This window comes from Hydra viridissima, unplaced genomic scaffold (genome assembly GCF_058129835.1).
Source record: "Hydra viridissima isolate aposymbiotic clone 2 unplaced genomic scaffold, HvirCarnegie_v1 scaffold_16, whole genome shotgun sequence".
Taxonomy (NCBI): domain Eukaryota; kingdom Metazoa; phylum Cnidaria; class Hydrozoa; order Anthoathecata; family Hydridae; genus Hydra; species Hydra viridissima.
Window position 1 is genome coordinate 1543309 of NW_028324315.1, and position 27939 is coordinate 1571247.

At 30.2% G+C, this 27939-nt stretch overlaps 5 protein-coding genes, 1 long non-coding RNA gene and 4 pseudogenes across 6 annotated transcripts; 5 read left to right on the forward strand and 5 right to left on the reverse strand.

Annotated features, from left to right (window-relative positions):
- Positions 1-800: 800 nt before the first annotated feature.
- Positions 801-26827, forward strand: LOC149877254 (uncharacterized). Its single transcript, XM_090074314.1, has 3 exons — positions 801-1094; positions 3690-3811; positions 23926-26827. Exon 3 carries the CDS (start codon positions 26063-26065, stop codon positions 26825-26827), a length of 765 nt encoding a protein of 254 aa, XP_089930440.1. The 5' UTR covers positions 801-1094; positions 3690-3811; positions 23926-26062.
- On the reverse strand, positions 1976-3861 carry LOC149877255 (uncharacterized). Its single transcript, XM_090074316.1, is given in 6 exon segments — positions 1976-2164; positions 2576-2682; positions 2886-2950; positions 3232-3299; positions 3302-3325; positions 3328-3861. Coding segments are annotated over 6 exon segments (357 nt in total). The 5' UTR covers positions 3407-3861; the 3' UTR covers positions 1976-2150.
- On the reverse strand, positions 3998-5010 carry LOC149877256 (uncharacterized). Its single transcript, XR_016448079.1, has 3 exons — positions 4945-5010; positions 4236-4789; positions 3998-4040 (listed from the first exon to the last, which is right to left on the reverse strand). It is a non-coding gene; the product is annotated as an uncharacterized LOC149877256 (long non-coding RNA).
- On the forward strand, positions 5816-8515 carry LOC149877257 (uncharacterized). The gene is made up of 2 exons (XM_090074312.1): positions 5816-6063; positions 6202-8515. The coding sequence occupies exons 1-2, from the start codon at positions 5914-5916 to the stop codon at positions 6976-6978; spliced, it is 927 nt and encodes a 308-aa protein (XP_089930438.1). The 5' UTR covers positions 5816-5913; the 3' UTR covers positions 6979-8515.
- On the forward strand, positions 7019-8822 carry LOC149877258 (uncharacterized). The gene is made up of 2 exons (XM_090074301.1): positions 7019-7026; positions 7059-8822. Exons 1-2 carry the CDS (start codon positions 7019-7021, stop codon positions 8179-8181), a joined length of 1131 nt encoding a protein of 376 aa, XP_089930427.1. The 3' UTR covers positions 8182-8822.
- LOC149877259 (uncharacterized) lies at positions 7800-10406 on the forward strand. The gene is made up of 2 exons (XM_090074315.1): positions 7800-9167; positions 9305-10406. Exons 1-2 carry the CDS (start codon positions 8673-8675, stop codon positions 9512-9514), a joined length of 705 nt encoding a protein of 234 aa, XP_089930441.1. The 5' UTR covers positions 7800-8672; the 3' UTR covers positions 9515-10406.
- On the reverse strand, positions 13372-15769 carry LOC149877260 (uncharacterized; annotated as a pseudogene).
- Positions 15960-16957, forward strand: LOC149877261 (uncharacterized; annotated as a pseudogene).
- Positions 18007-19547, reverse strand: LOC145185961 (uncharacterized; annotated as a pseudogene).
- Positions 21298-24555, reverse strand: LOC149877262 (uncharacterized; annotated as a pseudogene).
- Positions 26828-27939: the final 1112 nt, after the last annotated feature.

A 27939-nucleotide genomic window follows, 5' to 3' on the forward strand; every position in this document is an offset into this window, starting at 1 on the left:
TTTAGAGAATTAGTTGTTACTGATTTATTGGGTGAACGTTTGAATGAAATTGTGCCTCGAATAACCAATAATAGCTTCCACTACTTGCCTTCAATACCAACGAATGAAAAAAAAAAAATTTCCAACCAAACCATGTCGAGTCTGCTCTAAAATAAAACGTAAAGAAACACGATATGAATGTGCTGTTTGTGAAAATAGACCTCCGTTATGTATCGGCGAATGTTTCAGAACGTATCATTCAGCAGAATAGGTTTACACTTAAATTTTCATGAAATAAAATTAAATAAATATCAATGTTTTATTTTATCTGTTTAAAGCTATTTCGTATTTATCCGCATTTAAATTAGGTTCCCTGGATTTTTAAAATAAAAACTTGAATGTAATATTTTCTGAAACCAAATGTGAAGCTAAGAAAAAAAAAAAAAAAAAAGAGCAGACAAAGCCAGTCATGCATAAATATTATTTGAAATAAGTTAGTATAACTACGAGTATTCTCGTACTTGGCAAAAAAATGACGCCAACTTACTACGAGTAAACTCGTAGTTGGCAAATAAATGACGACAACTTACTACGAGTATACTCATAGTTGGCAAATAAATGACGCCAACTTACTACGAGTATACTCGTAGTTGGCAGCGAAAGTGTTAAACTATATTTACAACATATCAAAGAAACTACGTCAATCAAATCCACTGTAAATAGTTTCTTCACGCAATTCAATTACATTTTGGCATTGTAATTGTTAAATATCATTAGGCATGCCGTCATAGCATATAAGTGTTATATCCTAATACTATGCCAATGACAAATTTTTTCAACTGCTTATTAGTATGCTAATGAAAAAATAAATATTACGAAATTATGCCAATTTGCTTTTAAAATGACAAAGACGAAAAAATCTCTTCATAAATTTTTCGTTATTGCAAATTTAATAAGAAAGCAAAGTAGGGCATTTTAACATGAACAATTGATATATAATCGACAGTTTTTTATCCATAATTGTTAGTTGTGTACAAAATTTCATAGCAAAAAGAAGACTCTTTTCAAGTTCAATATGTCACGTCCTGTTTGGAAATATTTCAGAAAAATTGATGGTAAGAATTATTCATTGTTTTTTAAATTTAAATTTTAGTTTAACTATTTTTTATGTATACAAGCCAAATGGGTAATGTATATCAAAATGTGGCAAGTTTCGATAAACTAAGTACAAGGCTATAAAATGCAACTACAAACGCAACATTGGTATTTTCAGCACTATACAAAATCTGCTATTTTTATATTGATTTGAATACAAAACAGTTTAATATCAATACCATATTGTATCTATCTATAACTGCATTAGAACCCAAAATCACTTCATCTCTATATTATCTATGAATGCCAACCCAGCAAGCATTTCAACGTTGAAAAAACGTTGAAATAATATTGAAATTTATGGTTGAAAAGCCGTTAATTTTTGGTTAAAATGGAAACGTAAATCTACGTTGAAACCAAACGTTAGATAAACGTTGAAAACAAACCACAGATCAACGTTATATTAACGTTGATTTAGCGATGGTTCAACAAACATTTCTTTTATGTATAATAATGTTATTGTGAGTAGAATATTCTGCTCACAATAACAATATTGCGTGGATAAGAAATTTTGTGCGGGTGAAAAGAATCATTGTATGTGCTTTTTTTTCAAAGTTTATACAATTTGTGTCAAGCTAAATTGTGACCACAAACAAATCCAATCAAATTTCAATACATTATAAAGACAGCAATAGTTGATTTTGTATATCTTATTATAGTTTCACAAATGATCTGCTTATTCGTCATTTTGCAAATGCAGATAACTAAATTGTAAATGAAAGCAAATAAAACCACAAAGATAATTTAAACATTTTTAAAACAAAAAATTATACAAAACAAAAATTATTTGGAAAACGATCTTGATAAAATCATTCTTGATCATAAATATCAACATCTTCTGTATCACCTTCTATCATCACACTCTCCTTTTGATTTGATGCTCGCATTCCACCATCCAAACGAAAAGGTGCAAACTTCAAACAGTCTGCAATATACCGTCGTAGATCGCGTTTTTTTTTATCTTAAAACATCGGGTAACTGCATTTAAATGAAAGCAACTTTATAGATTTTAACAACTATAAACGGCGTTCTAAAATGGACAAAAAAATGAACAAAAAACACTTTTTTCTGATTTGATCACCTAAGTTTTCCAAAATAACCTGTATAAGTTGTGTGAAACATGACATAAAAATACCGATAAACATGAATGAATCCGAAAGGCAGAGATCTCAAAACGTTATAGTAAGATATTCGTGCGTTTTACAAGCATTAATATTCACCATCACATTGTTTACAAGTGAGTGTAAATATTTAACGATCAATAGTGGGGAAAAAACAGCTTAATATTGATCCAATTTACTTCGTTATTGTCCAAGATAACATCTCTTTCGGATAAAGCATCCATCAAATAAAACATATATTTATGTGTGTGTATATATATATATATATATATATATATATATATATATATAGATATATATATACACACACACACACATACCAATAACTCCTCTGTAAATATTTAAACTTTGAAATCCTATCTTTTTTATTTGTTTTGCGTTAGATCCAGTCAAATTTAACTTCGCTTGCAGTTTATTTGCCATTAACCTGTAAAGACAAAATAAATTTAATTTAAAAATTACAGTTAAAACTATATAAACTAAATCATGATAAAGTTATGCAATAAAACAACAATGGATATCTCAATTAAGATTTGAAAAAGCACACATGAATATAATGAGTAGTTAGTAGACAGACATGTCTAGACATGTCTGTTTATATTTGATTTGAACAGGTGTATTGAAATATACCTGTTTAATACATTTATCACACATTTTTTAGCGCTGCTCCCACCAAGTCTAGAAAGTTCTTTCACCTGTAATTGAAAAGTAATTTTACAGGTTACAATATATATTGAAACCAGTGCATATATATGGGTGTGTATGTATATGTGGGTGTGTATGTATATAAATTCTTCTAATAACTTGAAAACACACAAATCATTCAAATTTTATAAAAATGGCAGACCTCTAGTAAAAAAAAATTCAAAACATGAAAATGTTTTGAATGTTTCTTATATAAAATTTAGAATAGCTCACGCTGTCTTATTTTTTATACCCAGTTCATATAATTAGTTTAAAACAATTAAAACCTTACAAATGATTTAAACTCTTTAGGGTTTGTTAACCCTGCATTAAAGTGAATTAAATCTGTAAGCTCAGTAATGGTTGGGGAAGATGATAAACATCATTTTATTTTCTTTAAAAGTATGAACTAATCTAAACAGATTATCAAGCCTTAGATTGATCTGTTCCAACTTTTGAATAACCATCAATTGAAATGCTAAATATGAAAAGAATACATTGATTTTTGTGTCAAAAATCTTTATCAAACTAATGTTCCAGCCTGCATATCAAAGCATCAGACTTTTTCAAGTTATCAGCAATCTAGAATGACACTATTGTGTCATTCTAGATTGCTGATAACAAATAACAATACAATAAAAAACTAAAAAAAAAACTGGCAAAAAAAGTAAGCTCAGAAACTATATTATCTTTATCATCATTGTTGTTTAAAAAGAATTCATCATGTACACTTGCAGAGTCTTTCCTTAGAGGCAAAATCAATGGGATCACAGAAGATATCATACAATCATTTTCTGGCTCAACCACAGAATCACTTCTTTGGCTATTTTCTGGCATGCTAACACATGAACTGCCTGACAATGATTTAAGTGGTAAACAAACTAATATAATTTCAGCAAAAATAGATGCTATTACAAAAAATAAACTCACAAAGACAAACCTTACAATTTTTATGAATATTTTTTTTTAACATTACATTTTCTTTATACTGATGTTGATTTTAAATATAGAGTAAATAGTTACCTTTCTTTTTCTTTTTAGGAGACGTCTCTCCTGCACTACTTTCACTTTCATCTTTGTCATTCAAGAACTGTTTAAGATCTAAACAATAAAAAATCAACCAAATCCTAACAAGACCTAACAATCAACTTTACCAACTGAAAACTGACTTGTTTACAATATATCTTTAAATATTTGATAAACATTAACAAAAAAATTAATATATTTTTTTAAAATTCATAAAAAGCTGTAATAAAAAAAATAATGGTGCAAGTACAAAATTATGCAAATGCTCACCTAAAGTAGATTCTTTGTTCGCTCGATTTTCTTATTAGGAGGAACAGGAATGGGAATGTGATTTGTTTCTTATCAGGAAAACTTCGTTTGTGCACTTATAAAGTTTTACAAAACAAACATTACAGTTTTTTACAAGTCTTCAAAAGCAAAGGAGAATTTATCTTGCCATTTTACACCTAGTTGTTTTAATTTTTAATTTTAAATTATAGCTTTGTAGAGCTTTAAAAAATAGGAAAACTTAACCTACAAATCAAAAGTTACGAAAAATCAAAGTTTGTGCCTAGTTTGTAAGTAATTTACTTTGTCTGTCTTTACAATTAAAAACAATCAAAAAAATACTAACAATCAACAGGTCTCATGTTTAGTTATGCAATCTAAATCCTCCTTACATCCTCCAACTTTAGGAACCCTTTAAAAAGATATTTACTGAAATGTAAAAAGGTTTACCTGATATAGGAGGCTTATTACATTTTTACTTATTACATCCATTACTCCACTGGTCTCTCCAGCAGTAACATTGTCACCATAGTCATCTCATACATTTTTATCATAATCTAAAGATTTCAATTAAGCAAATCAAAATATTAAAAATAAAAATTAAAAAAAAAGGGACAAATGATGTTCATTATTAGTAAATTAAAAAAAATTAACAAATAAAAAGTATTATTGTAATCATTTTTCCTTAAGTTAACACAATATTTTAAAATACCTGTAGTTTTGACATATCTTAGTTTAAACTTAAGCCAATCATCTGTTGGGTCACATCTTTTTTTAAGAGAGACTTTCTGTAAGAATCAGGCAAAAATACAACTTTTTTAGAGTGACCCTCTTCAAAATGGCTAATTTTTTAATATGTTGTCGCTATTCATACTGGAAGCTCAGTTCCAAAATTTTTTTTAAAAATATTCATTGGTTCTCTAGATATTGGATTTCAAAGCTTGAGTAAATTTATAGAAATATTGACTAAATGTAGTCAAGTGCATTTTTAAACTTGAAAATAGAACAAAATATATGCTATCAAATATCAATTTCACTTGATTATTGTTTGTTGGCTATTTTAGACCAAAAATTAACAAAACAGGTAAATAAAATGTTTTTCCTTGTCTAAATATCATGCATCAAAAGTACGCAAAAGTTTATTTTTAGTCTTTTTGAATCTTCGTTTTCATCTAAAGCCGCGGGAATCCCATAATTTTTTTTTTAATTATAAATCTTCAACTAGTTAATTAACTTAAAATATAAAAAAAACTATGGGCAAGTAAAGGCTTAATCGCAAAATCCAACTCAAAAATGAAAGTTTAGTCATTTAGCGCTTTTTTTGTGACCTCATAATGGCTAAAGCCCTGGGTTTACAGTAAAATTTGATTTTCAAAAATGAGTACTGACCTTTAACCTATCTTATTTATAAAAAATACCTATGGGTTATTGCAATAGTATCTAAAAAATAACATATGCCTCATATTGATGATTTCTTATTTTGAATAATAAATGTTTAATGTAAGAAACAGAAGGAGCTCAAATCATGTTTTTTGAGTATGATTTTTACTCTGAATATTTTTCCTGAGTATGATTTTGAGTATGATTACTTTATTTGATAAATCACTTTGTAAACCCAACCGATATTTTGTGCGTTTATAGTTAGTTTATATTTTTGACTTTTTCGAAAACATTTTTGAAAATGTCAGGAAAAAATATTTCTTACGAAACATGTTGCTGCTTTGAATGGAATAATTGTGGACCTTACATGCGATCTACTCCAAATGTAGACGAAATGTTTGAAACAAGCCAACTCACTGAAAATATACAACCACATCTTATAAACCTAAAGGTAATTTTTCAATTTTAGTAAAAACTTTTACTTAAATGGATTTATAACAATATCTTGTAAATGCTAAATTTAGGTTTTAATAATTAGATTTTTGATAATAAAAAAAGATAGTAACAAAATAATAAAATTGGTTTTAAGGTATTAAAGAGTTATGAGTTAGCTTGTGATTGGAACGAAAAATCTCTGATTGAAAATCGATTAAACAGAAAATTTAACAATGTAGAGAAAATATGTGCATATCATCGCTACACATTAGGAATAGGATGGAAACAAGGAAAAAAATGTATGCACCCTGATCACAAACTACAAACAGGGAAGAAAGCAACAATAGGGCGACCCTCACCAATATCTATGACACTTCAAATATCTTCCTGTTATAATTCATACTTTCCAATTGGTTCAATAATATGTGATCGTCATCAAAAGGAACACTATTCCGAGACAAAAAAAAAAGAAACAAACATAGAAACTGAACTTGAATCTACATCAGCAGCATATGATATTGATTTTTTACCAGATGAGTTCTTACAAAATCAAGAAGAACTCAATACTTCAAATGAAATCAGAAAAAGTATTACAGATTGTCTTGGGACCAGTCCAATTAAATTCCAGTTTAAAAGAAAACTTGAGCTTATCAATGAATCCACAAAGCAACAAATGCGAAGGAAATATAAACGTATGGAAGAGGCCTTGAGAAATAAATTTGCAGAATGCATTGCACCTGGTCAATCAGAAGAGTTTTTGAAAGTGCTTGAAGGTAATGAAAATACCGAAACAGAAATTCCGGATGAAATTGAAAAACTCGTGGAAATGTATAACAACAGTGACGCAACAAGTCAACTGGTAATTTTGGCATTTATTGATCATAATAAATACACAAAGCAATTTTTATGCGACACATTTACATGCACATAATATAAAATAGAACTTGCCAGAAAATGGAAGTCCTTGCAAAATGGGTTTGTACTACCCCAAAAAAATTTATTTACAAGAAGTAGACTTTCAATTCCGAAATGTGAGCATTTTTTAGATTTTCTCTTCTCAAGTGGATTATTACAAGACGTTTCTTATGGTATTTCCAAAATAAAGTATGACAGTGGTGATGTTGAAACTGTAGCCCGTGCCATTTTAACAGCAAAAAACAGTCATACCATTGCTTTATATTGTGAAAGCTGCAAAGAAATTGGATACGAACCTCTGTCCGAATCAAGTTTATTGCGAATACTAAATGCAATTAAACCTTCTCATAGAAAATGTCTCGCTGGTTTAAATGACACGGCTGCTGCTGGGATGAACGCATTTGCAACACTTGAACAATTCGCAACTATGTTCAATAAAAAATCAACTGTTGAGAAACTCGAAAGATCAAAAAGGTATTTAAAAACTAAATATAAGCTTCATTGCAGCGATTTGGAAAATGAAATTGCAACACATTCAACTAGATTTGCCCTTTCTGATCCTGAAAACATTAAATTGCAATCATGTAGCATTTTGAATGATTCTGTATGCTATGAATGCAATGAATTATTTGAAGTTTTAGATGAAGTCAACCAAATAGGAAATGAAAATAACGTTGGTGATGATGTATTATATGACATTAAAGTTTTAATAAGCAGCATCACAGAGTATATGAAGCACTTACTAAGAGATGCACAGCAAAAAAAAGCAAAGAATGATGCATATAAACAACTAGATGACAAATCAGCACTTTGGTTGAAAGACTATTCACAAAAAATATTGCCCGTGAAATTTCGAGAGGGCCAGAAGGACTACTTTGGAAAGAAAGGCATCAGCATGCACATAGATGTTTTTTTTACAAAAAAAAAAGACATTCTCAAAAAACACGTTTACCTAACAATTGTGTATAGATGCGATCAAGGTGTTTCCTCTGTTATCTCTATTGCTGAATCAGTTCTTAATCAGTTTCGCCTAGATGAGCCAGAAATAGTAAATATTTTTGCGAAGTCAGATAATGCTAACTGTTATCATGCTAATTATTCAGTCGAATCTATGTACAAGCTCTGCAAAAATAAGAACTTCTACGGTACGACTTTAATGAGCCTTGCTGTGGAAAAGACCAATGCGATAGGGAAAGTGCATCCGCTAAAACAATATTGAGAAGTTATGTAGACGCTGGCAATGACATAGTAACAGCAGAAGATGTTGCAAAAGCAGTGAAATACGGATATGGCATCAAAAACGCAATGGTTAGCATTGCAAAAATTGAGAATGTTACTTTAACTGGTCCTAAAATTCCAAATATAAGCAACTATCACTCCTATGAGTTCCAAGAAGACTACATGACTTTGTGGCGATACTATGAAATTGGAGAAGGAGTTAAAGTGCTATACAGCAACCTTTCATTTGAAACATCAATTGAATTGATTGTTCCATTCACAAGTACTGAAGGAAACTTTCAGCGAAAAACTCAAGGAAAAAATAAGAAAAGAAATTATGATTTAAATACACTACATTTTTGCCAGGAGACAGGTTGTATGGAATATTTTAAAACAGTTATCGAGTTAGAGGAACATATGTTGAAAGGGCAGCACAAAAGATCTGAAGAATTTTCTTCTTTAGATAAAGTAAAAAAGATTTAAACTGAAAAGATGAAAGCATATTCGCAAGTTCATTCAAATTGTATAACCGCATTGGTTAAGATCACACCTACCCCAATAAACAATATATACTCTCAAAAGTTCAAAAAGTTAGGTTGGGCATTACCAACAAGAAAGACGTTTCGTTTTTCCATAAAGCAGAAAAAACTACTTTATGAAAACTTCATAAATGGAGAAAATACAGGAAAGAAGATGTCACCAGAAGAAGTTAATACACTGATAAGAAAATCTCTTACCGCGGATGAGTTCGTTTCAAGTCAACAAATAAGATCTTTGTTTTCTAGATGGAGTAATCTATTAAGAATTGGAAAATTGACTGCACCGACTATTGAAGAAAATGATAACAATGAATTTGAAGATGAAGAAGCCGAGAAATATCAAGAAGAAATACATAAACTTGCAACTGAACTTTCTGTTATATGGAAGAAAGATGATTGGGTGGCAGTTGTTCACAAAAATCAATGGTATCCAGGAGTTATTGCAGAGGTAAACGAAAAAACTAAAAAGTTAAAAGCTAATAGCATTGATAACAGTATTAGAATTTAAATCATTATTTGTTATAGAAGCATTATGTTTCATTATGTTATTCATAGATTTTTTAAAATTTGTTTTAATATTTTCAGATAACTGAAGACGGTATTGTAGTTGACTGCATGAAAAGTGTATCTTTTGGTAAAAATTGTTATCGATGGCCTAACCAGAAAGATAGCATTGTATATTCTGATGACAACATCTTATGTAAAATAAGTCCCCCGACTCCAATTAATCAAGCTGGGGATTACTTCTTAGCAACAAATGATTTTGAAGAAGCTAACAAACTAATGAACAAATGAGCTTAAAAAATAAGTTAAGAAATTAACTGTAAAACAGAATGTATGTTTTTTTGAATAACTATCAAATATGCGCATACCCCACAACTATTATTTTTCTATCTGATCATTAAAAGAACAATGTTCACGTTTCTCTTATACTATTTCTTGTAAACCCAGGGCTTTAGCCATTATGTGGTCACGAAAAATGCGCCAAATGACTAAACTTTCATTTTTGAGTTGGATTTTGCGATTAAGCCTTTACTTGCCCATAGTTTTTTTTATATTTTAAGTTAATTAACTAGTTGAAGATTTATAATTTAAAAAAAAAATTATGGGATTCCCGCGGCTTTAGATGAAAACGAAGATTCAAAAAGACTAAAAATAAACTTTTGCGTACTTTTGATGCATGATATTTAGACAGGCCAAAGTCTTTGTTTTATCTAATTTATAATTTTTAAGTCTAAACTAGCCAATAAACAATAATCAAGTGCAATTCCTAATTTAAAGTATTTAGTTTGTACTTTTTTTAAGTTTAAAAATGCTTACGGCACCATTTAGTCAATATTTCTAAAAATTTAGACAAACTTTGACATCTAATATCTAGAGAACCAATGAATATTTACTGTAAAAATTTTGGAATTGAGCTTCTAATATGAATATCAACAACATATAAAAAAATTAATGATTTTGAAGAGGGTCACTATTGAGCCTTGCCTGATTCTTACAGAAAGCTTCTCTTAATTCCTGATTCCATCTTTCGATTTGGCTAATAAACAAAGCCATTCTTTATCCGATTTGATGGAATAGTATTTTCGTACTTACAAACAACACCTTCTTTTGAATACTCAAACCAAACTGCTCTGGCCCACACCATAGTTCAAAGATTTTGATCCTAAGTTGGATGTTATTAGCTGACAATAAATTGAAAAAACCTGTAAAACCTTTAGCAAGAAATTTTGAGGAGAGAATTTATTCTAGTATATTCAAAGTGTTTAATTCTCTTAATAGTAAATATTTTTTAAATAATTATATTTTTTATCTTAGGAAACATTTTGCGAAGTATAACTAAAAGAAATATGAATATTTTTAAGCATCAATTGTTTAACGTCAGAAAATATAACTTTTAGACTAACTTTCAATACAATAAAACAAAATAAAGTTCGCACATCATGTTTTATTGTGAACTGTTTCAGGTTTATTCTTTAAAAAAAAAAAAAAAAGATACTGCACATCATACTTTATGTGTGAATATTTAATGGAAAATTAAACTCCCTCTGTTTTGAAATACTGTTCCAATTTATAAATCGGAACAGTATTCTGAAACAAAATTTTTCATTAAAAAAAAATAATAAATTTTTTAAAAAATAATTGGGTAATGTAGTAGACTATATTATCGGCAAAAAAATGTTCATTACATTATAAAAAAATGTCTAAATTTTATGTAAAAATGTGTTTAATTAACAACATAACTTATTTTTCATAATTCTTTATGTTGAATGCAAATCAGAACAGTATTTCAGAACAGGAGGAGTATTAAATTACAGCAACAGTAATAATATAAATATAAGTGAAACAACTATGAACTACTGAATTTTTAATAAAAGGAATGTATAGTTCAAAATTGTAATGCAGTGGTAGAAAAACCAAAGGTGGGCACCCGATAATTTTTTCTTAATCCGATAATCGATAGTCCGATAGTTTATTTTCTTAATCCGATAATCGATAGTCCGATAATTTTCCAGATTCACCGGTCCGATAATCGATAGTCCGATAGTTCAAAAAAAATACCAGTCCGATAATTTTAAGTCCGATAATCTTACTTAAAAAAATTAATTGATGAAATTATCTCTTCTCTTGAAAGATCTTGTGTATTAATGTTAAAAAATTCCAGAATAAAAAAATTTCCTCTGAGGTTTTTTTTTAACATGTTGACCTCCAAAATGCATGTTCCGATCATAATTATCTCAAAATATCAAAAACATAAATAACTAAATGCATGTTATAGTTTATCTTGTCACCCAAAGCAGTATGCCATGGTGGTATATAGAAAAATTGCTGTCCAGCATATAAAAAAAATAACCACAAAAATTTTTGCATTAGAAAATTTTGACAAAAAAGAGAATGGTAATTTTTCCAACAAATTTTAGAAAGTTGTAAAAAGAAAACGTACAAAAAATTTTATTTTAAGAAATCAAGGGAAGGTTACCCTTGATAAAAACAAGTTTTTCAAAGTTGTCGGCTGTCAGGTTCGACCGCTTAGGCCTCAAGATATCTGAACCACTACTGAACAGCCTCTCCACAGCTGCGGAGGAGGGGAGGGGGGTGTTGTACTTGAGGAACATATCCAACCAGGCAACTCTGTGGAGCAGGGGGAACTGGTCATAAGAGACACGTTATTTACTGTTCACTCTGATTCTGTTCCACTCATTGCAAGCTTTTTCAATGTCCTCCTCAAGGACACCCTTTCTTGCCAACAGATCGTCGTCGTCCCTCATGTACTTGAAGGGGTCCTCCTCATCTTCTTTCTGCATCTGGCCAGTCTCTCCACCAGTCTCTTCTCCAGGGCTGGCCCTGATCTCCATCTGTCTGACGATTTGCCTCTTGATGTCACCTTTCAAGGCTGGGTTAAGATACCCAACCACACTTAGCTTGAAATGGGGGTGGAGGGCAGTGGCCACTAGAAGGTCCTTATCCTCAAACATCTTCTCAAACCTCCCCTTCAAGGCCACACGTGGATTTTGAGGGTTCTCCAGCAGGTATGTTATCAACGCCTGCCCCTCAACAATGCTGTTATCCCTCCTCAAGCCTGCTACTTGGTCCTTCATCAGCTTAATAGTAGGCAGGAGAATGCCCATATAGGCATTCACTTCAGACTGCAGGGTGTCCAGGCATGTTGCAACCGGTTTCATTATCTTGCAGTACTGAGCGAGCAGGTCCTTATCAGTACTGTACAAATAAGGCAAGCTTTGCTTAAGCATTACAGCATTCAGCTTTTCCATCATATCTCGGTCCTCCAGCACCTCAAGCAGAGCAGCACAGGAATCGTAGCATGAGTTCCAGCGTGTCTCCCCTGGTGTCTGAAGCTTTTTACCGATGGCCTCCTTGATCTGATTGGCCGCCACTGTCCTCCTGTTCTGACAATTCCACAATGCCTGTGCCTTCCCATCTGTCTTAGTGAAGGGAGCCCTGGTCCTGCTGGTTCCGCTGTTATGGGCAATCTGGTTGTCCCCCTGACTGGATATGTCAGTCCTGGCTAAAGAAGCGACATTTTCCTGTGTTAACGGGCTGACTTCCCGGCTGGTAGTGCCTTCACAGATTTGCTCTTCATCACTTAGGCTCATGGCGCTAGAAGGCCGCCTTGTAGAAGGGATAACAAATCTGTCCATTTTAATAATAGCAGACTTAACTGCTGTTAAAAGCACAGAGACACTCAGACTCTTCTGGTGATACTCAGAACGATGAAATGAATGCAGCAAGGACCCAGCGAGAGCGGAGTTACTATTATAAATTGTTTAAATTACGCGCCACCTGTCCAAGAATGCCGCGGAAGGCTGTCTAAATGTCGTCTTTTTCGTGAAAAATACCCCAATTTTGAAATGCAAAATATTAAATATATGAACATTTTAAAAAATAGAAGTCAGATAGTTTTGAGTCTGTCCGATAATTTAGTCCGATAGTTTTGAGTCGGTCCGATAATTTAGTCCGATAGTTTAAAAAAAAATTTTATTACGATAATTTTTCTTTGATCCGATAATTATCGCTTTATCGAAAGTTCAACTTTGCCGGTCCGATAATCGATAGTCCGATAGTTAGGTTAGTCCGATAATCGATAATTTTTTCTTAATCCGATAATTATCGATTATCGATTATCGGAACTTTTATCGAAAGTGCCCACCTTTGAGAAAAACAGTCATAGTTTTATATGGAATAGCACATGCTTTATTTTTTATTTCAATTTTTTTAATGACTTTTTTCTGAAACCTGCTGTTTGCATGCAGAAAATAAATATCCAAGAGTTTTGAGCAACATGGATTGCTAAAATACCCACCTAGTCTGCATAACTAGTAAACATATTCAATATCATTTTCATTTAAAATTTTTGTAATGCAGATAACTTTTGGTGAATGAAGGAAAAACCAGCTATCTTTGTTATAAGATGCAATTTTTCATAATCTTCACATTTATATAAGAACTAGTGTTTTTAATGTCAATGATTCTTTTAGCAATCTGTGACAATGGATTTTGACATTTAGGAATATACTTTTTAAGAGTTTTAAGGTAATTCTCAAAAGCAAAACCAGAGATTTCTTGCAAGCAAGAGGAATGATTACTAATATCATCAGCAATGTGAGTTAAATTATAAATGTTATAACTCATAAAATCTTGTCCATACAAAACAGGAGCAGTGCTTACAAACCAATTTAAAAGCTTATATGAGTATAACACTAATTCACCATTTTTAAAAAACTTGTCATCAACCATTATGGTCACTGCAACACATAATTCCAATGATGATAAATTTGGTGTGAAACAATATCTTTTAATACAACCATGCCAGTATACAAAAGAAAGTTCTTAAGTTCTGTGGCTTTCCATCGCTTAAACTCAGCCAGACTTTGTGGTTGCCAACTAACTCAGACGGCATTTTGCCAGTAAGTTGTAGAAGATACTCTGATATGGCCGCCTTTTCAGTTGGTGCAAGTCTAAATATATTTGGACCTTCACACAAATATGTCAAGATTCTTTTAACTACACAAAGATATACTAAATGCATTATGTCTAAAACAAATCCTAAACAACAAGGAAAATTTATCGTTGATAAACTGCAAAAACTTTTTTGATGCTCTTTGTAATTACATAAATTAAACTCAAATCAGTTCTTAAAGGATAATCTAGTCCTTCAAATATAACACGCCCATTGGTATATGGCCCACAAATTTCACAACGCTCATATGCATCATAACCATTATGACTAATAATAAATTTTAAAAATTGTCTTGCCGGAGCATCACAACAGAAATATATCACAGAAAGAGGATTATGCTTCCCTGCATGTTTTACTCTATTCAAACATAAAGATGTTACATAATGTTGGCCATATTTGAACAGAAGAACTTTTAAATAACGGAAGACCATCAATATTAACCACCAATTCAATTTTATCAATGTTGGGTAGCTTAATTAAATTTCTGAGAATGCATTTGTGTAATCCAAAATAAATACTCCCCACCACACTTTACCTTTACTTCAATACTTTTAGGAGTATTTAACAATGCTCTTACATCATTTGGTAAATTATCATGGCCAAATGACAGCATCAACTTAAGTAATTCGTTAGTTGCTATGTTGGAAATTTGATTTTGTACAACCCATTTAGCTAACATAGATTGAAATGTATCCTCTGCACCATTGTTAGAAATTCTGGCTATTCCCTCAAAATAATTTTCATCAATAATACTGTAATTAGGACTTTCAACCTAAACATAATCTTGATTCACTTCAACATCATCATCAACAGCAAGATTTTTCATAGGTGCAACATTGGTTCGAGAAGCTAATTTTACTATACCTTTATTAATTTTTCTCCATTGAGAAGTCCTTGAAGTCGTAATTTTACATTTTTGATTTATCAAGTATCTGAAACAAAAATATATATATGTATATATATATATATATATATACATATATATATATGCATAAAATGTATATATATATATATGCATAATATATGCATAATATATATATATATATATATATGCATAGTATAAATATATATGCATATATATATAACCATATATATATATGCATAAAATATATGTATATATATATGCATATATATATAACCATATATATATATATATATATATATATATACACACACAAGTATATGTATTTGTATTTGTATATGTATATGTATATATATATATATGTATATGTATGTATGTATGTATATATATATATATAAATATATATATATATATATATATATATATATATATATATATATATATATATATATATATATATATATATATATATATATATGTATATATATATATATATATATATATATGAATATACATATGGTAAATCTACAGTTAAGCGGCATAAATTAATTTTAAATTTTTGCTTTTAAAAAATACGGCGGAGAGTGAAGAAATGCGTTTAAATAGATTAATAGTATGCACGCATGAGTGATTATAAAAACGAAATAAACTTTTGAAGTAGATAAAATAAAAATAGTGCAACGCGCTTGATTTTATATTACTTTATCATAAACTTATATATAACATACAAAATTATTTTTGTATGTTATATATAAGTTTATGATAAAGTAATATAAAAAAACATTTTTTCAATCTTTATTATTGTTTAATTAATTGTTATAATAATTTTTTTAATCAATTTTTAAAGAGTAATTGTTAAAAAAACATAACAAAATGTTATTAACTATGTGCTCAATTAGATGGCAATGCAACGTGCTGCTCGTGGGAGACCAAGTACTCCAACAAGAATCGTTGAAGATATTCTTCCAATCGACGTTGTGTTGAAAGAGATTTGGCGTTTGATGGATCTGGGGTTTAGCATTAAACAGCCAATGCCTGCTTTACAGTGGTTAGCACGACGCAGACTGATTAAAAACAGTGTGTATTGTGAAAATTGTAACACACAGTTTGGATTGCATAGTTATCAAGATGCAATGGATAGGTACCGGTGGAAATGTAATGGATGCAATAAGCGCCAAAGTGTAAGAGATGGCTCCTTTTTCAGCAAGAGTAGGTTGTCTCTTCAAACATTAATTTGTTATATATATTGTTGGAGTCGAAATATGCCACAGAGTGAAATCCAGCATGAAGCAGGTATGAATGACGCTCCCAATACATTAGCAGATTAAAAAACTTCTGTAGACAGATTTGCGAACAAGATCTTGAGACAAATCCTTCAGTTATTGGAGGAAACAATGCTGAAGGGACACCAATCGTCGTTGAAATTGACGAGTCCAAGTTTTTTTACAGAAAATATCAACGTGGACACTGGCGCCCAGGTCATTGGGTGTTTGGCGGTATTGAGAGGGAGTCGCGAAAATATTTTTTGGTAGAAGTTCCAGATAGAACTGCAGAAACTCTTCAAAACCTTGTATTGCAGTTTATTTGGCCTGCAACTCATATCGTTTCAGATGGCTGGGCATCTTACGCTGGAATACAAAACTTACGTAATGGAATTTATTCCCATGCAGTAGTTACCCATGAAAGCAATTTTGTCAACCCTCTAGATAACGACACACACACCCAAAACATTGAAAATCTATGGATGCGGGTTAAGCGTAAATTGCGGCAACAGTTCGGTACATCCGAAGGTTTGTTCACTTCCCATCTTCACGAATTTATTTGGCGGCAACAGTTTAAAGATGTCCCTATATTCACAGCATTTGTTTCCTGCGTGTCCCGTCAGTATCCACTGTAATTGTTTAACTAAACGGCTATTTTCATAGCCACATTTCTTTTAAAAACACATCAGCATGAACAATTATTATATTAACCTATATTTTTTAACTATAATTTATAATTAATCAAAAACAATTTTGCACATAGCATATAGAGTAACAAGATGATAACAATATCATAAAAATAACATAACCACAATAAAAAAGGTTATATAAATTATACACAGTTCCAAAATTAGAAAAAAAAAAGAAAGTAAAAAAACTACTTTGAAACTTATCTAATTTGCTTTTAATAAATACTCTATGACGTTTTCACTCTCCGCCGTATTTTTTAAAAGCAAAAATTTAAAATTATTTTAGGCCGCTTAACTGTAGATTTACCATGTAGGGGAGAGTATGCACCCATGATCCTAAAAATCTATCCGGCCAATTTACTGAATATATGTTTTCACTTTAACCTCTAAATTAACAGTAAATGATAGCAAACTTTATACTTTATTATGATTTAATGATCATTTTCTGAGCAAAATATTTAAAATAAATTAAAAATAATAAAAATTAATAACACTCAATTGGGATCAAGGGTGCATACTGGTATGCTCCCTTGATCCTACATATATGCACCCTTGATCCTGTTTTTCTATACTTGATCCGAATCCAAATTTATACCGTGAATGTGTAAAAATTGTTTTTAAGTCATTCAAACAATGTCTATATTAAAAACCATTTAACTTTTTATAAATTTTATTAAAACTTTAAGCAAAATCAATGAAAGAAAAAAATTAATGCAACGAAAAAAGAAAAATCAATGATAAAAAATGTTTTCTTTTTACTGAGGCTCTGTTTCCTCAGTTGTTAAAGTAAGAAATTACTTCTTTACAATATCCTTGAGTAGATTCTAATATATCACTGTCACTGTTATAGCTGTTTAAAATATTATCATTTTTTCTTTCATAATTTTTTACATCAAGTTTTCTTTTTCTTGTCATGAAGATTTTTTTTTGGCATAAAGCTTTCTGATTTTTTGTCTTTTTAGACTGACTTTTTTTTTTCATTTCCTGAAGTCTATTTAGTTCATTTCGAACAGGAGTATCAGTGAGTATTAGGGTGCGCTGACGCTTATGTCTTTTAGAAGACTTTCTTGATCCAGCTTTTGGAAAAGGCTTGATTTTTTCTAAACTTGCTTGATGAGCAATATTAATAGTAACACTGGACAGTTGACTCCCAGGGTCAGTTATTTTTAGAAACTGAGTAGGCAATAAACTAGAAGGTGAGTCTGATGGTAGACTTGACATTGAATGATTAAAGGCTGGGACATGAAATTTAGCAGAAGCTGAATCAACAACATCTTGAAATGAATTAGTAGTGACTGGTTCTGGACGGTCTGTCAAAGATGAAGCCAAAAACTCATTATCAGAAAATATGTTAGGATTAAAGGGTTCAATTCCTGCCACAGCAAACCCTGCAGAAATGTTGGATGGAGTAAAGGCTTGTGCATAAGCGTTACTTGTAACTGCAGCTATATCATATATGGTCATTGGTCTTGGATTAGATACAACCCAATCTTCACAGGCTGCATTGTAATAACGTTTCTGTGGCCCATACACTGACCAATCCAAAGGTTGCAGCTTGTGACTACAATGTGGTGGAAAGGATTGCATTGTTATGCCATTTTTTTTTGCTAAATCTAAACATGAAATTGAAACGTGGCTCTCATGATTGTCAAGAAGTAAAAGCACTGGATTAACTGGTGAACATTTCACATTTTGAATAAAATGTTTCATCCATTCTAAAAATGTTGCAACTTTCATCCAGCCAGAAGGATTTACAACCCCAACACATCCAGGTGGACCACCATTTATCATGCTTCCTTTGAAATGAATTCTTGGAAAAATAAAAAACGGAGGGATTGAGTTTCCTATTGCCTTAACTGCACAACAAACTATTACCAACATCCCTCTTACTGCTGAAGTTATCCTTCCAACTTGCTTGTCTCCTTTACCAGCAATTACTTTGACTGGTTTTTGTACAGTTGTGAGACCTGTCTCATCTACATTATAAATATTTTGTGGTTGAAACTTGAGTCGCAGACGAACCTCTCTTGGATTGGTGAAAAATTCTCCAACTGTATAACGATTAAAAGCAGTTGCTCGTGCCAAGCTGGTAGCTTCTGGATTTCGTAAAGATAATTCTTTCCTGCGTATTATAAAACCATGAAGCCACTGTTTCCCAGCTATTTGTGACCTATTCCACGACTTAGGAATGCGTTTAGAAAGAGTCATTGCAAATTCATATGCCAGTTTTCATGTTGTTTTGGTTGAAAAACCATAATGAAGTTTTGAAGCCTTTAAAAGATAGTCTGATAAAGATGTTTCTTCTTCATTGCAAAGATTTGCATTGTAACATAGTTAGGTTTGCAGACTGTATTTGGGTTTGATCGACATTTCCTAACATACCTTTTTATTGTCATTAAACTTATTCCTCTTTCCTTAGATACACGATAAACTGTCTGGCCATCAAGAACTGAATCAACAGCTGCTCGCATTTCATTTTCATTAACTTTACCCCTAGTCAGTCTTTCAGTTTTTCTTATTTTATGATACACCATGTTAAACTGTAAATTAAAAAAAATCTGTTAAACTTTATTCTATTCATAAATTGTTAAATTAATTTTTATTAAGATCGTTTTTATAAATACATACAAACATAAACAAAGATTTATACACACACAAATTATATATATATATATATATATATATATATATATATATATATATATATATATATATATATATATATATATATGAATACAAAATGATATTATAAACACAAAAATAAACACAAAATAGCATAAAAATCTTTATCAAAAGGCTTTATCCTAAAAAAAATTACTAAAATACAATATGACATATTGTACAGAAATGTCCATGTTACTATAGTTTTTACATTTTGTTCTTTTCTTTTTCTGTGTATGCACCTTTGATCATAGGATCAAAGGTGCATTAACGCATTAGGATCAAGGGTGCTAACCCGGTCCATTTTCACAAAAAATTCTTTTTTGTCATATTAGATGGTTTTACAACATAACAAAAACAACCATAGAAGAGGTGAATACTTTAGTTACAAAATGATATAAACAAAATTACTAAACACAAGCAAATGTTAAAGATGTGAGCTTTTTGTAAAAGTAAAAAAAATACTTTTTGCCGCCAAAATAAAACTTTTTAGAAACAACTTTTTCTTACCAAAACACAATAAAATTTGTAGATTCAGTATTTATAACACGATGGCTATCAGCCATTTTTAATAACTTATGTAAGTATAAAGATAACGCTGTAGGATCAAAGGTGCATACGGATCAAGGGTGCAAGTTCTCCCCTATATATATATATATATATATATATATATATATATATATATATATATATATATATATATATATATATATATATATATATATATATATATATATATGGAATCTTATTTTATGTGCGTAAACTAAATTACTAAAAAACTCAACTTTACGTATTTTATATAAAAATACAACTCAACGTATATATTTATTAACCATAATTTAAAACTTGACCCTGCGGGCATTCTAACATTTAATCAACGCTTAATTAAAGTTCTCCCAAAATGTTTAAATTTAATTCTGTTTTGATTTAGAACGTAAGTTATTCGAAAGTTCCGTTTAAACCCTACCTAACCGTTAATTTTAAACGCAATTTAAATTCCATCTAAATGTTCGTTTTAAATGCCGTACGAATGTAATAAATGAAACGATCGTTTTATATTACTTTTCAGTATTTAGTATGAGTGTAACACTCATAATAAATACCGAAAAATAATAAGAAAATATCTGATTATACATTTATGTATTTAAAATTGTAACTAGCTTAACTTATGTAAAACATTGTGAAAATAAGTTGTTATAAAAACAGCTCAATAAAACAATCGTACTAAGTACTTAAAAGTAATTCTAAAACGATCGTTTTCTAAATTTAGACAACGTTTAACTTTTCTTAATTTCAGCGTCAAAGTTAAGCGTTGTCTAAATAGTTATAAAGGAATTAAATGTCAAAAAATATTTTTATACAAAAAATCAACAGTGGTATAAGAGGAGCCGTGGATTAAGCACCAATGGATTAATAAAATCGATTAAATTGCTTCACTACTTTTATATTCTACTAATCTTTTTAGAAATACTTAAAAAATTTAATCAGATAGCGCTATGCTCTTTGAAAGCCCTATTCAATGTGTCATAGGTTAATATCATACCCTTCAAAACTATTTTCATAGTTTTAATGGTATTTAAGATTTGAAGTACATTAAAGAATAGAATTATAACCTGAATTTGATTTTAGTTAAACAAAAAAGTTAATACTTTACCAACAACAAGTTGACATAAAGCAGTGTCTCTAAATGGAAGCATCCATACTTAAATGCGACATAACAAAATTAGAAAGAAGTCATTTCAAGAGATTTTTTGAAGTATCTTTAGTAGATTTTCCCCCAATTCGTAAAAGAAGGTGAAACTACAAATAAATTATCAAAAAATTCACTTTTTAATAGATATGGAACTCCAATTTAGGATTAAAATATAAATTCTGCTCATTCAGTAAAAGCAAAAACTACTTAAGACATCAAAACAAACAGTCTTAACTAATAAAATTTAAAATCATATTCAAATTTTAAATGACAGAATATTGAACTTGAAATAGAAAACATGAGCTATTTACTAACTAAAGTTGTGTTATTTGCAAGTATTCCACACTGCTCCTCTAAATTTCTATACCCATTCAAGGTCTAAATAGGTCCAGCAATAACTTCCAGATGAACTTCACCACTTTTTAAGTGCTCTGAACTTGGTATGCTTATCATTTTAACTGCTATTCTCAAATCTTTAATTTCATTTGCCATATTTGCTAGCTGATAGAGAATTTTTCTCTGGAACTTTGTAAAATACATTAAATTATTCATATAAGAAAAAGATTTTTAAAAAACTACTAAAATTTTTGTACACTAACTTAATTTTTTTGAATCTATTTTAAAAGGTATGTTGTAAAATATAGGCTTAAAAAATTTTATGCAATATTTAATCAAAGTCTATTTTTCACAGTAATAAGATCCAGAGATAATGGTAAAAGAAAGATTATAGCTTAAGCAACTGCATTGGTCACATCAGACAAAATTAAAAAACTTTTAAAGTTTAATAAATTACTCGCTTGATCCATTTCATTGATTTGGGGTACATTTGACATACAACTGCTGTTTGTTTGAAAGTTTTAGTTTAATTTTAGAGGTGATTGTGGAAATACAGACGGTTAAACCACAATATAAAAAACATTACAATAAATATGCAAAAGGTATTTTACATAAAAATTTATTTTTAAATAACATATATAATATATAAAAAACATATACATATATACAAACACCAACTCAAGCTAAACAAATAAGTATTACTTGGTTGATCCACAATATTGTCTTTTCAAATAGCGCTCACTGCCTCAATAATGGAAACCTGGAATTGAATTTTTATAGCTAACAGACAAAGTGATTGTGAAAGTACTGATGCCCTGATTATAATCTAACCCTGATTATAATCATTCCTTTGTTTTTTCTTATTACAAATTGCTAGTTATCTCCAAAATCTAATTTGTCACTCTTCTTACTTTTTCCATTAACATTAACATCAACTTCTTTATCATCTGAAAAATAAAATTAGTTATACTTTAATTGTAATGAAACTAAACAGGTAAACCAGTACTTCTATTTTAAATAAAAAACAAAATGTGAGTCATTATTTTGAAAATGTAGAATTTTTTTACAGGTGACTTTGTTAAGAAAGAAATATGCAGTACTGAGAAAATAGTGATTATTAAAACAAAAAAAAATTAAGTTTAATGTTATAAAGTTTTCATTCTGATAATTTAATAAAACAATTATGAAATTATTGCTACACCTTTAAAGTGTAGCTAAGATGACCTTAGCTTTAAAAATAGCTGAGCTAAGGTGACCTTAGGTTTGAAGGTCCTCTTTTAAAAAAATCTTTTTGGAAACTATAGAACTAATTTTTCATTTTTGTTTCATACCTTTGATCTTATAATGTTTTGCTATAATATTCAAAGGTTATAAAACGAAATTCAAAATAATAAACAAAATACATAACAATCAAAAAGAAAATTTAAAAGTATAAAAAGTAAACATATATTAGGTTTATTCTTTTCTAGGTTCTTATAGGTAGATATTTCATTTAAAAATATTTTCTTTTTATTGAAGTCAGAAATAAGGAAACCAAAGAATTTGACAATTATTCAAATGAAAGCATGCAAACATTTTTTTGCATTATTATGTTGCGTTAAAAAAGATACTTTATAAAATATTGTTTAATTAAACTGTGTTGTATAAAAACTCCACGTTATCAACATATTTATTTGAAAGAAATTCTTTTTTTTAATGCAAAAAAAAAAAAGTAATTGTGAATGTCTTCTAAATGTGTTGTTTTGTGCCTTGAGTCATAATGCATTTTTAACACATTTCTTTAAAAAAATAAGCAATAATCGCTTTTCGGAATCCGTTTAGAATTGATTGCTAAACGTTCAGATTGATTTAAATATCATTTAAACGCGATCTAAATCCGTTTTAAATCAGCAAATGCCTGTAGGGGAAATACATTTACTATTACTATTAATAGCAATAATTATTACAACACGTGTCGATGTTAGAAAATAACTGAAAATTAACTTAGAAAAGACGTGGAAATTTTTAACGTTTATTATTAATGTTGAACTTACGTTGAAATAGCGTTGAAACTTAGATCGTTATTTTTCAATCATATTTCAACCAAATTGCATCGTTGAAATAACCTTACGTGCTTGCTGGGAATACTCTCGAAGCAATAAATAAAAAATATTTTATATTGTTGATTTACATCTAATGATTATTGTCCTCCATAAAAAATATTAATTGGCTTTTTTGTTTTTAGGTAGACGATGTGGATGCGTTATTTGTAACAAGATATTTAAGGTGAAAAAAAGCAGCACAGCAAATCTTAAATAGCATCTGCGATCAGTCCATCCTAAAGAATTTACTCAGATAGTTCATGAGAGAAAAGAAAAGGTTAAAAAACGAATTGAAGAAGAAGCTGGTGTTTCATATATAGTTGCGACTTTTCTTGCTTAAATTAATTTTCTTGCTTAAATTAAATTAAAAAATTCAGACAATCTAGTAAAGGCCTATGCCAATAGTTTTTGTTTGTTTGTATAATTGCAAAAAAATTTACCTCCTTTGCTTAAATTTTTGTTTGCTTAAACAAATTCATTTATAAAATTTCAGGTACAACAACTTTGTGTACCAGGTACAGCCATTCTCTGTCAGACACACAGGAGAAAATATTTCATTTTATGTGGATAGAATTGTTGAAAAAGAAGGGCTTTAACATCTCTCTATTGCATCAGTTGTGGATCAAGCGAGCAATATGGCAGCAGCTCTAAGGAAATGTAAATACTTGAGCTAATTGGATGAAAACAGTATGCAGTGCAAGGATCACAAGCTAAAAATCACTCTACAAATTACATTACTCTCCTTGAAAATGAGTGCATGTCTCATAATACATCTCCATTAAAGATTCCAACCTATTGTGAAACCCAATGGAATATTCACCTTCAACTCATTGATGCCACATTGAGAATGAAGAACCCTCTTCTAAATCTGAAGTTTGCTAAGGTAGATTTTCATGATGCTATGCCAGATAGATCTCAAATGGAACTTTTTTAAGAGTTACTACCTTTTTTAAGCTACATCAAAGATTTCAGTGAAAGGCTGTCATGTGACACCCAACCAAGGATGCATCAGGCATTACTCAAGCTCAAAATACTTTTTGGATTTATTGAAAGATTTGTTGCTAAGGAAAACTTCAGTGAATCTGCTAAGTTATTCTTCTCTGAAGTACTTAAAAATCTGTATGCCAAATTTCCTTTGAAAGGTAGTGAAATCTTTCAACTTGAAGTTGGACAACTACTGAATCCCTTCTGCAAAGGACACTTTTTCGGAACTACAAAGTTCAAGGATGATTTAGTGGAAAAGCTTGTGGCAAATCACCCAACAACAATGCAGACTACAAATGAAGACATAACATCTCCAAGCATCCAGAAAGAGTCAAGGATGTTCAAGGACTGCCTAATGATGATTTGGAAGTAGAGAATCTCTTTCTAAATGAGTTAAGGCCCAATGACAATGATATTTTTTCATCAAATGACTTGAATAAACTACCATTACTACTGAGTTCATCCATTACTTTGGTTTACCAAGAGCTGATGAGCATACCTGTCCTTTGGCATGGCGGAAGGCACATGAACATCATCTCCCACTCCTTGCTGATTTGGCAAGAGGATTCCTTGGAAAACCTGTTACATCTGCATCCTCAGAAAGAGCATTTTCTCAGGCTGGAAAAGTCATAACAAGAGAAAGATTCAATTTGTCACCAGAGCTGGCAAGCCAGTGCATATTCATTAAAGGCAACTATTCCAGACTGTGACCTTTTGTTTAAAAGTGGTACCTCAGCAAGAAGGATGTTGAAGATCAACCCATGGAGGAAATACCATCATCTCCAGACTCTCAATATCAAACCTACTTTGAAGCTACCCCTTCACAAGCAATCTATGACAAAAGAAAAGCCTTGAAATCCTTGAAAAGAAAGAAAAGGACAGTAAATCTCATGAGCCAAAGCCTTCTAAGCAATGAATCAGATGAGACAGACGATTTTTGAATGCTTTATTAGGATCTGTGATAGTTTATAATATCTAGTACTTTTATGGAACATTTCAATTTATTGTTTCTATGAAAAAATAAGTTATGAAAAATTACTTTGTTATATTTTTGACAAAATTTTTGACACTTAAAAAAAATGTTATGGTAATTGACATGACAAAATCGAGTTTAGGCTGTATTGTAATTGGCATATGCTAATATCAATTACAACATGATGTTTATAGTATTGTCTGATAGCTAGCCTTGGTTATGTAATTTTTGCATCAGTTTTTGTTTATTTGCACTTATTGTATATTTAAACCACAACTATCACTTTTTTTTAATTCAAGGAAATTTGAAAAACAATAATTATAATGAAAATTATATGTGTTGGATACTCTAAAACTGGAACTAAGTCAATGGCTAAAGCACTAACTGAGTTAGGTTTTGTCGTTCACGACTTTGAAGATCACTATAATATCAACTTAGAAAACTACATAACACTTTTAAAAGACGAAGAGCATAATGATTTGTTGAAAGAAATGTATGAAGCAGTAGATGCTGTCATTGCATTCCCTACCTATGTTATTTGGCAAAAAATATTTAAAGCTTTTCCTGATTCAAAAGTAATATTAACAACGAGAGAAAATCACGAGGTTTGGTTCAAATCATTTGAAAAGACGTGTAGTTTAATTGAAATATCAACAAGTAAAAAATACCTTCGATCGTTACTTAGTTGCACATGGTCGAATATATATTATATGGAAAAACTAGCTTTTAACAAAATTTTCCCGCAAAACATGTCTAACACTCTTGATAAAAAGAAGTGGATTAATAGCATTCAACTTCATGAAGCGACAGTCAAACAACTTGTTCCAAAAGACCAATTGTTGGTATACAAAGTCGGTGAAGGCTGGGAAAGACTGTGTCAATTTTTGAACAAAAGTGTTCCCGTGACTCAGTTTCCAAAAGAAAACATTACAGAGGGGGATAATGTGCCATTTGTTACAAAATCTAAGACATTTGATGTGTTTAAAAAGGCGGATAACGAGTTTTGGAGGTCATGTTTGTTGTTTCATGTAGTTATGACGTTGTGCTGTGGAATTGGATTTTGTTTTGCAGTGAACTTTAAAATTTGATGAGATACAGCTTCTAATTTGTATTAATTATTTTAGTCTCGATTTTATTGTTTCTTATTTTTATTGAATTAAATTTAAGTGTAAAACAAAAGTTTATATTTAAAAATGTGTTAACCCAACGTAATTTGCCATTTATAAACGATGTTACATGAAATTTTTAAATGAAATGATAACTGGATTTTATATGTATCCAGGCCTAGAATTTAACGTATTGTGATCACCGATTGCGATTGCTTTTTTCACCTTCGCAATTTTAATATTTTCGCGATACAATTTTTTTTTTCTAATTTTTGAGTTTATTTTTTTATTTTTCTGAACTTTTTCTTTGACCAATTTTAACAAAATAGATTGATTGTTTTTGTCTGAGGTTTTTAGTTTGACCCATATAATACCCTTTTCCATAAAGTGCATCACGCTTAAAGTAACTTTTAAACACGATGAAATCATTTGCTCTCATACGCCGAGATTTTCATTCAAAATATAACGCTTTAGATCTTTAAAACTTTGTGGCTACAGGGCAACGGCATGAATATATAACTTACTAATTTATATTTAATTAATTCATATTTTATATATCTTTTTTTATCTTTAAGCCACGGTAGTATTAATTTTTTATATTTAAGTCTGATTTATTTGTTTAAAGTCACGGTAGTAAATTTTTAAGTCACTTTAGTAAAGTGTGATTGGTTCATTTATTATTCAAATAATCAAGGCAGCGAATAAGATTGGAAAATGTTTTTTTCGAACTCTTAAGCAGCAGTGATCCCAATAAGCACAGGACGTCCTAAGAACGTACCGTTTAGCTCCATTTGTCTAAGTCCACAATGGTACGCTTTGGGATGTCCAATGGACGTCTAAAAACGTCCAACCAAAAACAGTACGCCCTCAGACATCTATTTCGGATTTGGACGTCTTAGGACGAACGTCCGCCGTTTCTATTTCAATGGAGGTTTATTCTCTTCTACTTTTACGGATTCGTGAATATAAAATATTTTTGAAATGGTTAAATATCTGTAGAATTTAAAATTAAATTGGAATTAAGTATTTAATAATATATTAGAATTAGATACTTTTAAATTGGTTAAACATCTGTAGAATCCTCAGATGTAATT

What these genes read in the sequence shown, in the direction of transcription:
- LOC149877257 (XM_090074312.1), top strand. Translation starts at nt 5,914, where the DNA reads ATGTCAGGAAAAAATATTTCTTACGAAACATGTTGCTGCTTTGAATGG. An exon ending in CACATCTTATAAACCTAAAG is followed by an intron (nt 6,064 to 6,201) that starts GTAATTTTTCAA and finishes ATTGGTTTTAAG; the next exon opens with GTATTAAAGAGTTATGAGTT.
- LOC149877259 (XM_090074315.1), top strand. Translation starts at nt 8,673, where the DNA reads ATGAAAGCATATTCGCAAGTTCATTCAAATTGTATAACCGCATTGGTT. An exon ending in ATCCAGGAGTTATTGCAGAG is followed by an intron (nt 9,168 to 9,304) that starts GTAAACGAAAAA and finishes TAATATTTTCAG; the next exon opens with ATAACTGAAGACGGTATTGT.
- LOC149877254 (XM_090074314.1), top strand. Translation starts at nt 26,063, where the DNA reads ATGAAAATTATATGTGTTGGATACTCTAAAACTGGAACTAAGTCAATG.